The sequence below is a fragment of the Ochotona princeps genome, chromosome 3 (genome assembly GCF_030435755.1).
Source record: "Ochotona princeps isolate mOchPri1 chromosome 3, mOchPri1.hap1, whole genome shotgun sequence".
Taxonomy (NCBI): domain Eukaryota; kingdom Metazoa; phylum Chordata; class Mammalia; order Lagomorpha; family Ochotonidae; genus Ochotona; species Ochotona princeps.
The window spans coordinates 91,995,433-92,011,278 of NC_080834.1; the positions used below are offsets into that span (position 1 = coordinate 91,995,433).

At 52.1% G+C, this 15,846-nt stretch overlaps 1 protein-coding gene across 1 annotated transcript in view; it reads right to left on the minus strand.

The window, feature by feature from the left end:
- The window catches only part of BDH1 (3-hydroxybutyrate dehydrogenase 1), a 30,852-nt gene extending 18,405 nt beyond the window's left edge, over window positions 1-12,447 (minus strand). Inside the window, exons 1-2 of the mRNA XM_004577807.3 lie at window positions 12,230-12,447; window positions 4,150-4,278 (exon numbers count right to left, since the gene is read on the minus strand). Coding sequence (XP_004577864.2) covers window positions 4,150-4,232 — 83 coding nt within the window. The 5' untranslated portion in view covers window positions 4,233-4,278; window positions 12,230-12,447. The remainder of the gene's footprint in view (window positions 1-4,149; window positions 4,279-12,229) is intronic.
- Window positions 12,448-15,846: the final 3,399 nt, after the last annotated feature.

A 15,846-nucleotide genomic window follows, 5' to 3' on the forward strand; every position in this document is an offset into this window, starting at 1 on the left:
GGTCCCTGCTTTCCTCAGTGTGACACAAATCCAAGGAATCTGCTGGCCTGCCAGGGCAAAGAATGTCTCTGAGTTTTAAGTTCAACCCCCAAACTACCAAACAGTACATATTTTCCTAGAGTGTGCTAAAGTGGAGTTGGGGATGGGGTGAGGCCTATAGTGGCAAGCAATTGGTCAACCAAGCCTCTTAGTACTGACTGCTCAACAGGCTCACAGGTGTACTGGGGAGAGTCAGCACCCATTCGCAAGGTATGGCCACCAGATTCGGAGGACAAGCAGGATCAGAAAGGACAGCAGAGGCAGACTCTGGGCCTGTGGAAGCAGCTGCTGCTCCTCAGAACCCTGGCACCCTGCAGCATGCTGGGCTGCATCTGGGAGGCCTCCCCATCCTGGTTTCCTCCCCACCTTTCCAGCCTGCATTTCTAGTCCCCTAGTGGATCGTGTCACGAATCAGAATCCCAGCTTCCTGTTGAGTTGAGCCAGGAGTGCGTTTCGCAGGTGGAACCTAAAGAGGTGGGATTAGATGAACACGGCAAAGGGCAGCTCAGGGGAATCACAGGCTCAGCCGGCACCTGCCACCAGAATTGGGTCCGGCTGGCCTTGGCCATGACCAGGATACAGCTTGAGTGCAACCACCACGGGTTCACATATTGAAGTTCAACTCCCATAGCCACATATTGAGACGGTGGAGCCTATGGGAGATGATCAGGGTCAGATAAGGGCATTGGAGTGGGGCCCTGTAACTTGATGAGAAGGGAGAACATGAGTCCCCTGCTATAGTATAGCAGAGCTGTTGCCTACAATGCTTGCATCCCATAGGGTCACTGGTTTGAGTTCTGGCTCTTCCAATTCCAGTTCAGCTCCCTACTGATGTGCCTGGGAAAGCAGTGGAAAATGACCCAAGTCCTTTAGTCCACCTCTCCCTTTCTCTCTCTCTCTCTCTGCAACTTTTTAAGATAAATAAATAAATAAATCTTAAGGAAAAAAAGAGGAGGATATGCATACACACTCCCTGTCCCTTGCCACATGATGCCCTGCACAGCCTGGGAACTCTCAGCAAGACCATTGCTGGATGTGGCCCTTAACCCAGGAGCCAAAATAAACTGGCCTTACTCTACAAGTGACCCAGGCATTTCATCATAACAATAAAACCTAAGGCAACCACAAGTCACAGATAAGATGTAGCTGCCAAAGGCCTCCTCCCTGCCCAGGTTGGGTCCCTGGCATAGCATGCGTCTCGTCTGGGCTGCCATAGCTGAGCAATGGAGTGTCATGGCAACCCAGGAGGCAGTGCCCCAGGGTGCGGGGGTGATGGGGGCCGGGCAGAGGTATTTAAAGACATTCAAACACAGCTAGAAATTCAGAACCTGAGGACTGTGCAGAACCGGTTAGCTGAGATTATTGGGTATCTGGCAGGGTGGGCAGACATGAAGAGCAGGCACCTCTACCCTGGTGGCATGTGAGTGGCACTGAGCATCCTGCTCAGTGTGGGTCAGAAGGGAATCCTAACTGGGGAAGAAGGACTCCCAGAAGCTGTGTGGGGAAGTATGGGAGACACACACGAAGACACACACACACACACACACACACACACATACACGAAAAGAGGGGGCACATGGGGTGGCCTGGCGATCCAGGAGGAGGGGTCATTCAGTCAGTGTGATCTTAGAGACAGGCCTGGGAAGAAGGGGTGGCAGTCACAGGTAGACAGGTTTCTGCTAAGTAGGCAGGGCTGCTGCGAGGAGACGTGGTGACCTTGCCACCTCAGGACGTGGACAATCGGAGGCTGCAAGGTCACTTGTTCAGCACCACCCACAGGTGGAGATCCAAGTGTTTGGCTCTGCCCAGCTGAGATTCAAGCTGAACCATCAGACCAGACTTCTCTCCGCTCCCCCAGGGCTCCGATCTGGCCCCTGCCTGATCACTTGTCACGCCAGCCCTCCTGCTGCCCCTGGCCTCCCCCACTGGCCTCTGCCGACACCCTCTCCCTGAGGACAAAGCATGCACGTGGGCTTTCCACATCCCCCAACCATCCAGCACTGGGCAGCCCTTCTGCCCCCTCAAACAAAGCTTTTGGTTGCTCCATGTTCCTGGAAGTTGGAGATAAAAGTCTTCACAAAAGTCTTTTAACTCTCTTTGGGATTTTCTCCTCTATTAAAAAAATAATCTCTAAAGGGTCTCTTTTGAGACAAATGCTGCCATTTTCAGGAAGTGTTCACCAAGAAAAAAAAACTGCCAAAAACCCATCACCTTTTAAAATCTCGTCCACACGGCAGGCTCAATGCCTCCCAGCGGCCTCCAGCCCTCTCTGCCAAGGAGGGACTGCTGGGGCACATTTCAAATTCCGCTCACACCAGGTCATCCAGCAGCTGAAGCCCCATCTCCAAGTCAAGCCTCTGAGCTCCAACAAATGCAAGTAGGTGACTGCAGCACCAAGCTTAGATGCATGTTCTTCTGGACATATTTTACCAGTATAAAAAAGGCTGATTTTCTATCCACTGGAGCCTTAAATTTAACCTGATATTCAACTTCACTTCCTTGAAATAGTACAGAAAAGAACTATCCCCCCAAAGACCCCTTCCCCCCCCCCACTCCATGTCTTAATTTTCTTTGGAACAGGCTGCAAAAGAGAAAAATGCAGTAGCACAGCTCATGAGACCCCCTTGGGTAAGGGAGTCGCAGAAGCTCTAGAAGAAGAGTTTTGTTTTTGTTTTAAAGATTTACTTAATTGTTACTGGAAAGGCAGATTTTACCTAGAGAGAAGGAGAAACAGAAAGAAAACCATCTTCCATCTGCTGAGCTGATCTGAAGCCAGCAGCCAGGAGCTTCTTCTGGGTCTCCTATGCAGGTGCAGGGATTCAAGCCTTTGGGCCATCCTTCTCTGCTTTCCCAGTTCATAAGCAGGGAGGTGGATGGGAAGTAGAACAACCAGGACAGGAACCCATATGAAATGTTGGTGCCATAGGGCAGAGGACTAGCCTAATACAACACCTCATCTGCCCATGAAGAAGAGTTATTTAAATTTTCATTATTGGGCCAGTTCCAGTGGCATAGTAGCTTAAGCCTCTGTCACAGCACTGACATCTCATATGGGCACCAGCTCATATCATGGCTGCTCTACTTCTGATTCAGCTCCCTGCTTAGGACTGGGAAAACAGAGGAAGGTAGCCCAAGTGTTTAGGCCACTGTGCCCATGTGGGGAACCTGGAAGAAGCTTCTGGCTTCAGATCAGCTCTGGATGTTGTGCCCATTTGGAGGGTGAACCAGCAGATGGAAGATTTTTCTGTTTCTCTCTGTCTCTCCTTTTCTGCAAATCTGCCTTTCAAATAAAAATAAGCAAATCATTTTAAAAAATGCATTTGTACTGTTTCATAATTCTCCTAAACCATACAAAAGTTCAGTGACTTGTCAAAACATTTTGAGCGAACTGCTCTCACAAGCAAAGGACAAAAGATTCACTGTTCAAGCTCTGTGCGCACCATGTGCTTCCTGATGTGATGTAGAGGGAGACACCACCACGTGCCACCAGACCCCTCACCAGCCACACATACCTGGATGAAACCCAGAGCAAATCTCCCACAGACCCAAACCATGAAAATCTCCAGAACAACCACGCAGCGCTCCTTCTGAATGCCAAAGCCACGAATGGAAAAGGACTGGGGCCTAGGCCCTCAGGAAAGAGAGCAAGAAGACAGGACAACTTAATGGAAGGTGGGATTCTGTATGGTAGCCTGGGCAAGAGAGATTCCTGGGTGGGCCACTTGGCAGCTTTTGAGTAAGGGCTGTCCATTAGCTCTGCAGTTCCATCAGTGGCAACAGCCCAACTTCATTGCCTGCACTGTGTGTAAGACACTCACATTCGAGGGAGCCAGGGAAAGGGGAGTTGAGAAGCCTTGCCCCTTCCAGAGGGGCTCCTGTGCAAGCCTGAAGGTTCCCAAAACACACAGGTCTCCAGGGAAGGTAGAAGGCCACGCCCCTTTGCGCTATTAGTCCTGCAGGATATCTCCCAAGCACACCTGTGGGTGTCCTTGGGTGTTGAAGCCAGTCTGACTTCAGCTCTACCCATAGTGCCCGTATATCAAAGGTTCTCCTTGCCCAGAAAGTGCCCCCTTCCCCTGGCCAGGGCCAACCCTGCCCTCGGCGGCTTACCTTGCTCCACTTTGCCTGTCGTGGACACTCAAGGGTTTTCCCAGGAGCTGTGACAGGGGTCTGGAGAGGCGGGCGGCCAGCATGGTGGACAACAGGAAGGAGGGTCACTTCCTCTTCCTCCTGAGGCTTCTGAAACACAAAATGCATCCTCAGTGTGACCTTATCAAGTTCAGTGCTGAGGCCAGGAGCGGCCATGTCATTTCTAGGCTGCAAAGTTGCAGTGGGCGGGATTTGCTGGGCTCAGGTCTGGAGCTGGGACCAGGCAACTCACCCGGGGCTGCACTCAAGTGCTAAGGTGGGGCAGAGGACAGTTCAGCCTGGTGAGCCCTGCTCCCTTTTCCAGACTCCCCATGCCAAGGAAAGCACCTGCCTGTGGGGACCCTCACTGCCTGAGCACTTGCATGCCCCAGGTGGCCCTTCCTGTTTGACCCAGATCTCCTCCCTCCCGCCACTGACACACGGGGGCTGGGGGTGGGGGTGAGGAGTGGAGTCTGGGCAAGGGATCTGGAGCTGCAAGACAAGACACTCCTCAATGTAAATTAGCACACACACACACCCTTCCCTTCCCTCCCCATAGAAGGGTAAACCAGCCTTTCCGCACTGAGGCCATGTATAACCTGGTGTCATCTTCAGGCTACAGAGCGGTGGGGCAGGGTTATTCAGTCATGTCTGACTGCTGATCTGTGTGGGCTTTAGTTTTGCTCCTGTCCCAACCAAAGGAAAGGAAAGAAAGGCTGTACCCAGCTTAGCTTTTGTAACCACCCTTTCCTCCTGTCTTCCGAGGGCACACCCCCAAGGAGCCTGAACCACACCCACTTCAAAACTCCACAAAGGGATCAAGCCTCTATCCTCTATAAGTTTTACCATTTAAGAGAGAGAGAGAGAAAGAAAGAGAGAGAGAACTGGTTTACTCCTCAAATGGTCACAACGGCTGAGCTATGATAGGCTGAAGCTAGAAGCCCAGAACTCCACTTGCAAGATCTCCCATGCAAGTGGCAGGTGCCCAAGAACCTGAGTCATTATTTGGTAGCTTCCTGTGCTCATTCAGAGAGCTGGACTGGAGTCAGAAGAGCAAGGACTAGAACCAGTGCTCTGATGTGAGATTCTGGTATTACAAGCTGTGGCTTAACACGCAGCACCACAAGCTGCTGCCTCATACTGAAGTTCGATGGCCATTGTATGGGATGTGGAGAGGTGGGGCCTTGAAGACATGATTGGATGGGTTAAGGGAGATCAATGCTTTCGTGGAGTCTTCGCACTCCTGTGGGATGTGATCAGCTATGGAAAGTGTACATTGCTACAACCCAAGTCCTCTCATACCCTGCCTCTTCCACACCCACCTTGAAACCAGCACAAGGCCTCCCAGAAGCTGAGTAGGTACTGGTGCCATGCTCCTGGATGCCCCAGCCCCCAGAACCGTGAGCCACATCACCCACAAATGACCCAGGCTCAGGTATCCTGCTCCAGCAGCAAAAAGCAGACCATTTAGAGGGCTGCTTCCAATTTATTATTTTCTGCAGAAACAACAGTATCTCAAAGTCCTGGAGTGCAAACAGTTTAAAATTAATTAAAAACTTAGTCCACTGAATAACACATTTACCCTGTAGCCTTCTCTCTCATGCTCTTTTGTTCACTTAAAAGCAGAGACAGGGCCCAGCACAGTGGCCTAGTGGCTAAAGTCCTCGCCTTGAATGCCCCGGGATCCCATATGGGCGCCGGTTCTAATCCCGGCAGCTCCATTTCCCATCCAGCTCCCTGCTTGTGGCCCGGGAAAGCAGTCGAGGACGGCCCAATGCATTGGGACACTGCACCCGCGTGGGAGACCTGGAAGAGGTTCCTGGTTCCTGGCATCGGATTGGCACGCACCGGCCCGTTGCGGCTCACTTGGGGAGTGAATCATCGAACGGAAGATCTTCCTCTCTGTCTCTCCTCCTCTCTGTATATCTGACTTTGTAATAAAAATAAATCTTTAAAAAAAAAAAGCAGAGACAGACACAGATTTCCCACCTGCTGGTTTGCTCCCCAAATGCCTTGCAACCAAGCACAGGTGGGCCATGCTGAGGAAGGCAGACAGGAGCTCCATCCAGGTATCCCACACGGGTGACAGGGACCCAAGTCCTTGAGCCATCACCCGCTGCCTCCTTAGCAGCACCTTAACTAATACCGAAAAGCCTGCTCCACAATGCAGTCTCTTGCACTTGGGACCATACCAGCGCAGACTTCTTTCTTTGTTCTGAGACTCAATGCTATTTTCACTCCCAACAATAAAACAGACCTTGGGCCTCCCAAAGACTCTTCAAGAATGCTGCTTGTCACCTTAAAGTTCTGCGCTGGGCTTTCTCTATAAATATTCACTTCTCAAACTTGAAATGCTACTCCCTTGCCTTTTAGTCTGGGAATGGAAATGGTTGTCAGAGGCAAGTACAGTGAGGAAAAAGGCAGAGCAGCCATGGGAGCCAGGGATGGTCTCCATTGCTTGGAACAGCAAATAAACAATGAGATGCCCCAGGATGAAGAGCAGGGGGGCTTGATCATTGGGGACCAAATTCCTTAAGATATCATCCAAGTCAAGACGCTGACATTCAATCTTTTGTTTCAGAGAAACCTCTCTAATGCTAGGGATGTCTGGGGTCCCCCCACAAAGGGCACCCCCTCTTTACTGTAAGTAATCACCCTTGAGAAGCAAGCACCCCTTCTCTCCAATAAAGCACCTGTTCTGATGTTAGGCTTCCTACATTGTATTCTGACCTGCAGAAGACAAAGTTATTTTTTTTTCACCTGTGAGCCATGGGCAGGGCACACATAGCCAGGACCTGATATCTCAGAAGAGGCAGGGCATTCACAGGAAACAGGGACAGGGGAGCAGGCCTCAGACAGGAAGACTGGAAGGGTTTCTGGATAAGAAGCCCAGATGGGGCCCGGCGGCGTGGCCTAGCAGCTAAAGTCCTCGCCTTGAACGCGCCAGGATCCCATATGGACACTGGTTCTAATCCCGGCCGTCCCACTTCCCATCCAGCTCCCTGCTTGTGGCCTGGGAAAGCAGTCAAGGACGGCCCAATGCACCCATGTGGGAGACCTGGAAGAGGTTCCTGGTTCCCGGTGCGCACCAGCCCGTTGCGGCTCACTTGGGGAGTGAATCATCAGATGGAAGATCTTCCTCTCTGTCTTTCCTCCTCTCTCTGTATAGCTGACTTTGTAATAAAAATAAATCTTTAAAAAAAATAATAAAAAAAAAAAAGAAGCCTAGATGATTGGCACCACCACATGGGAGGGGAAGACCCTGTTTACTTAGTTCAACCCTAATGCAGGTAACCACACTGAGGAGCTGAAGACCATAGGTCTCTGCTAAGATTTCAAAATCTGGGCAGCAAACCTCCAGTGTGTCTGACGTGGCCGCTCTTTGGGACAGCGTGTGTGTGTGTGCGCGCGCGTGCATGAACGTGCTGGCAAATCTAGTGTTTTCTTTTTAAAGATTTATGTATTTTTATTACAAAGTCAGATATACAGAGAGGAAGATCTTCCGTCCGACGACTCACTCCCCAAGTGAGCCACAACGGCCAGTGCTGTGTCGATCTGAAGCCAGGAGCCAGGAGCTCTTCCGAATCTCCCACATGGGTGCAGTGTCCCAAGGCTTTTGGGCCATCCTCGACTGCTTTCCCAGGTCCCAAGCAGGGAGCTGGATGGGAAGTGGAGCTGCCGGGATTAGAACCGGCGCCCATATGGGATCCCGGTATGTTCAAGGCAAGAACTTTACCTACTAGGCCACCACGCCAGGCCCCAGGCTAGTGTTTTCAAAAGCAACATGAGCCAGCTAAGTTATGCTACAACTCACTAGAAATTTGCACTTACTGCGTTAAAACCTTTGCCCCAGATACCACTGGTGTCTAGAGATCCATAACCATGTGGAGATGTATTGTCCTTTGGCCATTTTCCTCCTGGTCATTTTAGCACAATCTTGTTTCAAAGCTCCAGCCCATGGCGGCAGGAGTTAGGGGAAGTATGTAAAATCCTTGCATCCTGTACTGGAGAGTGCCTGGGTTCCAGTTCTGGCTCCACTCCCAGTGCACAACAGGAGGCAGTAGATGGTAGCTCAAGGAATTGGGTCCCTGCCACCCACACAGGAGACCCAGACTGAATGCCTGGCTCCTTGCTTTGGCCTGGTCCAGCTCTGACTGTTGTGGGCACTGGGGGGGGGGGGGGGCGGGGGTAAACCAGCAAATCAGAGATCTCTTATCTCTCAAAAATAGCTAATTAATTAGTTCATTAAATTTTTTAAAAAGTAGTTAAGAAACATCTTTTAGCCCTGCCCAACTATGTGTGCTAAATTCATAGTTACTTGGAGTTTCTTGAGGTAATGAAAAAAAAAAAAAGATCAAGTTATAAAGTCCTCATCCAGAAAGACACCTATCAAACAGAGCTCTCATGGTCACTTTAACACACCTACTAAGTGGGACTTTTGTGGCGCCTTACACAGACTTTCAACAGCTGGGGATGTCTTTAACTTGGCAGCTTAATTCAGCAAAGACACGCCTACTGAACTTTGATTGGTCCGGAGCCACTCCAGTCACCAGCTCAGACTGGTGCCCAGTCAGTTCTCCCCTGATAACACAATGTAAATACTCTACAGAGTCACCTTTTAGGGGAGGTCTGTCCGGCTCATCTGATGCTCCCATCCAGTCAGACCTGCTGGCTGCCCACAGCACTTGGCCTTGGCAACTGTAGCTGGACAGAGAGGTTGTTCCTTCTGTCACAGCGGACAAGGCCAGGGAGAGTCACAGGCCTGACATGAACCCCTCATTTGTCCCCTTTCTCCTTGGAAAGAATGTGGACTGGCCTCTGTAGGGAGTGGGGCCATGTGACCTGGCTGCTGAGCGAGGTCAGCTGCTATCTGCTGGGCCCCGCAGCCACAGGGAGGTGGAGAAAGCCACTGGGGGCGGTGGGGAGTGAGTGAGGGAGGGGGAAGGGTGTGGACACATGTGCTGGCAGCAGGAGACGAGCTGGAAATAGCAGAAAATAGAACAAGAGCAGCTGCCCTCCTGCCCGCAGCTCTGCCAGGCAAGCTGTGTCACTCTTCCCCATGCGTCTGAGCCCGAAGTTTCCATTACCTGCAGCCAAAACTCGCAGAAGGTGGGCTCCTTCCCCTCCTTCAGTAAACAAACCATGGGTGCTCGCCATGCTAACCGCAGGTATACTTCTGCCACACGGAGTTACAAAGATGTTACAGAGATCATCATCACCATTATCACAATGGCCAGATCAAGTATTCTGTGCCTGGGACGCACCTGACCCACCCAACACCCAGATCACACAATGATGGAGGCCCAGCCTTCGGTTCCTGCCCTGTGGTCACACCATAGTGAGCTGTCACAGTTTTAAACATGACTTACGAGCTGTCTGCTCCCCAGTAAATCTCTCCAACCCTGTCACCTCCCCTGAAACCTGCTCCTAGTTACAGGACTGCCTGCTGGGTGGTTAATGGCATTCCAAGTCTCACCTATCCACAAATCTTCATTATTATTATGTTTTTATTATTGAGAGACAAACACAGAAAGGGACAGCAGGCACCCATCCACTGGATCACCCCCTTCAAACACTCCCAATTAAGAACCTAGGTGTTTTCTGCCTTTGTGATTCACTGTAATGGCTGGCTGGGGGCTATGTGAACTGCAGGCCTGTCAGTCTATGTGACACCAGGCAGGACACCTAGCACCTCAGGAATGAGGTACCTGGTGTTTGATAAGACCTACTGTCCTACAGCCCATCAGTTTGTACCTTTTGGAAGTTGCTTGCTTCAAATCTACCAATAGGAGCCTGCCAACTTGCTCTTTTTGAAAGTTACCAGTTAAAACTGACCAATGGTGACTGTATAATTATATAGAATTGTCCTGAAGTGTATAAGAACCTTGTGTTGTTCAAGCTCAGCCCTTTTTTGCCTCCTCTTTGGCCCTCCCTGCTGCTCCTGCAGCAGCCTCTGCAGCTGCCCCTCCCCCGCACAGCCCTGCTGGGAGACCTACCTTACCCTGAATAAACCACTTTTATGCCTTAGTATCGACTTCAGACTTGAAGATTTTCTGGGGATATCAAAATCCGGCACAACACCAACACGAAGGGCTGGGCTAAGGCCTTAGAATGCAATCCAATTCTCCCAAGGTAGGAGGCAAAAACCAAATTATCTGAACCATTAAGGCTGCCTCTCAGGGTACTCAACAGATGGGAGCTGTGTTCAAGACACAGAGCCTGGAATCAAACACAGGCATTCCTCCTAATGGGGCGGGGGAGGGCATCTTTTAAAAATATACATTTATTTTTTATTTGAAAGACAGGTTTACAGACAGGAGGGAAGACAGGGGCCACAAGCAGTGAGCTGGATGGGAAGTGGAGCAGTTGGGACATGAACCGGATGCCAGTGCTTGCAGGTAGAGGATTAGCCTCTTGAGCCAGAGTGCTGTCCCAACAATCTTTTTTTTTTTTCCTTTTTCTTAAAAGCTGCAGTCTTATCCATGTTTCCACATGGGAACCTTAAGAGTTCACCAGAACCATTCTATTTTGAAGGCAGGTCTATTCCCATTTACCATAGACCAGCTAGGAAAGTGTGAAGGAACAATTACAAATATTTTCCAAAATGGTCTAGATGTAAGACGTGACACTGATTGATGCTAATACAATGAAGAGAGAAAGGAACCTTCCAGAAGCTGTGTCACGTTTCAGTGCACATAGCTGGGAGCCCTGGTCCTCACCTGGGCCCTTTTTCTTACTCCCAACCACACCCTCTCATCTGCACCACCTCCTAGCAATTCCCTGCCTAAGTCTATTCCAAACCTGTGTTTTTCACAAAGTCTGAGCTGGCCGCTTCCAGGATGCCCGTCCTAATCCTTTATCAAAATCAGCCCATTTCCCAAACACTTTCCTCCTGTGCTTAACAGTATTTACCTCGTTGGGCTGTGCACACCCCACCACCGGAACCCATGTTTTCAATTACTGACTTCCGGCCCCTCAAACTATCCCGCCAGTGCCTGACAAGAAGCAGACACCTTATAAATGTATTTAAGTTCCTTGCCTTCTCCACAAAGGATCCCAGCAGGTCCAGGCCCACAGACGGCGCGCCCTGGTCACGAACTAGGTGCCTCCCCCACAAGGCTTCAGGGGAGCAACCGCAAGCTTAAGCGTGTTTCTCCATCAGCCGACAAGCTGGAAAACCCACGCAGCCATCCCCGCGGCGACCAGCGGGCGGAACCCCCGCCACCGCCGCCCGGAGGACCGGCCCCATCCGGGGGCCGGGTCCCCGCCGTCTCCGGCACACTTCAGCGCGCAGGCCGCGCAGGGACGCCAAGGGGCGGGAGGGCAAGGAGCCGGTGGGGATGGGGGGGGGGCTCGGCCAGGGCCGCCTTCCCATTGGCCAGGCCGGGACCGCCCAGACAAAGCCCCAGTGTCCTCGCGGTCCCCACTGCCTCCCCGGCCGGACCGAGGCAGGCCGTCTCCCCGGAACCCTCGGCCTGCACCCTCCCCCCGCGCAGCTCCTCCACCGTGTCGGTCCTCCTAGTTCTCCTGCCGCGAGGCTCAAGCCGCTCCACCTCACGCTCAAGTGGCGGCCGGTCCAGCATCGTTCCCCAGGGCGTGGCGGATGGGGAGGGAGCACCCCCAAGTACGCGCGTGGAGGACGCCGGAGCTCAAGGGACACGGGACCAAATCGAGGAGATGGGTAGGGACGGAGGCGGCGTCTGCAGCACACAGCTGACTGCCGCGTGAGCCGGGCCAGTTCCTTCTTGTCTTGAGGCCAGCAGGGGAGGCCAAGTCCCCGTGGGAGCCATCCAGGGTCTCCCACGGGAGCACATAGTTCTGAATAATCAACGCCCCATCGTGCGCCCCGAGGCTCTGGAGGGCAACGAGTGAGGACACGAGCCTAGCGAGACCGGCTCCAAGTTCCTACTTCGGCCCCGTCGCGGCCGGTAGGGCGCGGCCTACAGGCCGCCGCGTCCCCTCTCCCCACCAGCATCCGGGCGACGGGGCTTAGGGGTCGCCCGAGGCCAGACCAAAGGGAGCGGAGGGCGCGGGTGCAGACGTGCTGACACCCTCGTCTTACCCCAAACCAACTGGGCGGGGGGCTCCGCTGCGGAATGCTCGGCAGGTGCGCTTGCCCTAGCCCGGGGCCGCGCTCCGGGCCTGAAGGACCTAGTAGGGGCGCTGCCGCCGCGTTTCCGTTCCGAAGCCCCTACACCGGTTCCCACTCGCGCGGCCTCGCAGCCTCCGCTTTCTGGCGCCGGGATGCCCTCCACACCAGAGTGCGCGCGTTGGGGCCGCGCCCAGCGGGGCGGGACGGCGGGCGGCGCGGGGGCGGGGAGTGATCCCGAGCCGCCTCTTTCGCCCTCGGGCGCTAGGCCGGCGCTCTGGCTCAAGGTGCCCGGAATGGCTAGGCACCCAGCCCGAGATGAACCCACCCCCGCCGTTCCATTCTCGGCCTCCAGGCGGGCGCAGACCCCTTCACGCCATCTCCTTCCTAGACGCTTACTGGCGGGGGTGGGTAGTGGTGGCGGTGGTGTGTGCGTGTGTATGTGTGTGTGTACTCAGAGGGGAGAATCCAGCCCCCACTAGAAGCCGCGGGTGGGGGTGGAAGGTGTGTGTGTGCGCGCGCGCGTGAATTCAGCCTCCACCAGAAGCCACGGGCTGGGGAGGGAAGGTGTGCCTCCAGGAAGTGGGGAAACCCAGGGGAGGAGGCAACGCCTTCCCTGGCCTCAGCAGTTAGAGATCCTTTAAAACTAGCACGAATTTCAACAATCCAGCCTCAAAGGGAAACTGACCACATACCAGGGTCTCCTCCTAGCGACTCCTTCCCCCCTCAACACCACCACGCTTGAGAGACAGGCTGAGGAGAAAAGAGAGCAGGGCACATTAGTGGCAGGTCTATATTTAGATAAATTACGGAGACAAAAGTGTAAGGCAAAGGAGCAGGCAGACGCAAGAGAAACACTGACCCAGTCCCTGAGCTTCCTACCAGCCCAAGCAGAACTTTGAAGACTGAGAGTCATGAGTGGTGGGTGCACCTGGTTCTCTGTACTCCTTATAGCCCTTTCACAGACGGAAGGCAGAGTCCTTGCTTCCAGGATGGGGGTCTTTGCTTACGTTGTGCTACAACCAGGAAAGTCACCTTGCAGGTTGTCCATGGCTGGAGAAGCAGCTGAAAGATGCTAGGAAAATCACGAGTAGACCCCGACTTTGAGCAGTAAGTGGAAATACTGTTTTGTTTATGGAGAATAGAGGACATTTGATGGTCCTTGGTTCCATCAGACACCTCCAATGACCACCGTTTAGTTCTCCACCCAGCTTGTCTATGTGCAGGAGTAACTTGAGCGCACCTTGCCTCAGCTATGTGGGTATCTCCTTGCCTCAGGGCCTCTCTGTGGCTGCAACGTGGGACCCCTGCAAGAGCCCCCTGTCCATTCTAGCACATGGCTAAGCCTACAAGTACAGAGGAGCCAACATCTTGGTGTCCCCACCTTTCACCTGCACCGTACAGGAGCCCATGGAAGAATGCTTCCCCTCGCTTCCTTCTGGTGATCAATTCTCTCTTTTCTTTTTTTAAAAAAATATTTTCTAAAGCTTTATTTGAAAGACTGTTACAGAGAGAGGGAGAGGCAGGAGAGATCTTCCATCTGCTGTTTCATTCCCCCAAATGACTGCAAAGTGGGGGCTGGGCCAAGCCAAAGCCAGGATCTAGGGGCTTCTTCCTGGTCTCTCACATGAATACAGGTGCCAAAATACTTGAACTGTGATCAGCTCCTTTCCCAGGCACATTAGCAGGAAGCTTTCTCTCTCTCTCTCTTTTTTTCTCTTTCCCTCCCTCCCTCCGTGTAACTTTACATTTCAAATCAGTAAAATTGGGAGCCAGCAAGACGGCTCAATGATTAAATCCTCACCTTACAAGCCCCAGGATCCCATGTGGGTGCCAGTTCTTGTCTCAGCTGCTCCGCTTCCCATCCAGCTCCCTGCTTGTGGCCTGGGAAAGCAGTCAAGGCCAGCCCAAAGCTTTGGGACCCTGCACCTGTGTGGGAGACCAGGAAGAAGCTCCTGGCTCCTGGCTTTGGATGGGCTCAACTCTGGCTACTTGGAGGGTGACTCAGCAGACAGATCTTTGTCTTTCAGTAAATCTGTTTTTCCAATTAAAAAAAATAAAATTTTTAAAATCTGATCTGCCTTTCTAATAAAAATTAATGAATCTTTTTAAAAATAAGTAAAGTATATATTTATAAAAGGGAGGCACCCCAACTTCTGTCCAGGCTTTGTGTCCAGAGAGGCCAGATTGTGTCCTAACTGAGCAACTGGACTTCAATAATTGACTCTAAATGAAACTGGAACTCACTTTGTGGCTAACATGCCTTGTCTATAAATATATTCCCTGTGAGGTTTGTTCTTAATTATTCTCCCCTACTTTTAATCTTTGTGAAAAAGAGTGGAAGAACCTTTCTATATGTCAAACAGTGTGATTCATACTTTGATCCTCTCCTTATTTTAATTGCACAAAATAGATCTGTTTGCAGAATGAACTACCTTGCTGGGGGGGCAGCTTTTGGGGAGGGGGCGGGGCCAGGGATAGCAGGTTAAGCCAGTTGGTAAACCCGGAAGATGTATCTCAACCTTACCCTTCAGTTTTCTTCTCACTGGCCTTCCAAACCCTGCTAGCAGTCGTTTGTTTGTTTGGGTTGAGCTTTTGCTCTCTTATTTCCCAACTGCCCTGTCCTCTAGGGCATCGTTAACAAGCTCTCAGAGACAGGCAGAAAATATTGAGGCTCCCGGGAGTCAGGGCCAGCTGAAGGGCTGGGACATGGTGACAGACAGACAAAGCCATTCCCAGTTGTACCTCAGCTCTGTCCTCTCCCTTTGAGGTTCTGGCTACTACCATTGGAACTGGAGAGGCTGAACATACAAGGTCACTTCCAACACAGTGTGTGCCAAGATACAATCTCCTCCCCTGCTGTCCTCTGAAAAAGCCACTCCTCTGCCCAGAGCCAAGGCCCATGGCCAGGGTCTCATAGCCTTGCACATTTCATCTCAGTCTCAAGAGTGTTCTAGTGCAAATTGCCAAGCGAGGTTTGGGTATAAAGCAGCTCCTATCCCTGCCTTCAAGGAGGTAAGAGAGACCGGTGCAAAAGCTATGAGAATCATCCTGGATGCTGTGCAAGTGGTGGGTGCTAGTGGGAGTTCATGGTAGGTTTTGAGGGAAAGAGAATACCCAGAAGGACCCTCGGGAACATTGAAGTATCCTACATGTCCCCCTGTCCAGAGAGGCCACAGGTATTTGTCCTTCTCCTTAGACCAGCACCTAATTACCTCCCTGCTCACACCCTCACCTTCTAAGGCCTTAGCCTCACCCCTACTAGTCCAGGCCCCAACCCACCTCTGAATGCCCTTGGGCTCCTCTGTTCTCATGGTTGAGTGCCCAGTGCCCAACTGTGCAGGTTAAAGGCAGCCACCTCCATCAAGCCTAAGCTGTGTGTCTCTCTGCTGCTGGGGCACAGCCAGGATACTGTCACCACCCTTAGCCCCACAAGTTTTCTGTTTGTTTTGGTGCAATTAAGGTTTTTTCTTTTTTTGTTTTGTGATTTCTGGAAGCTAACCCTTTCATCTGGTTAACTGGAAAAGCATCAAGCAACATTTTCTGTAACTGCTAGTGCAGGTATATTCTGAACTGCTTCTCAAATGCAG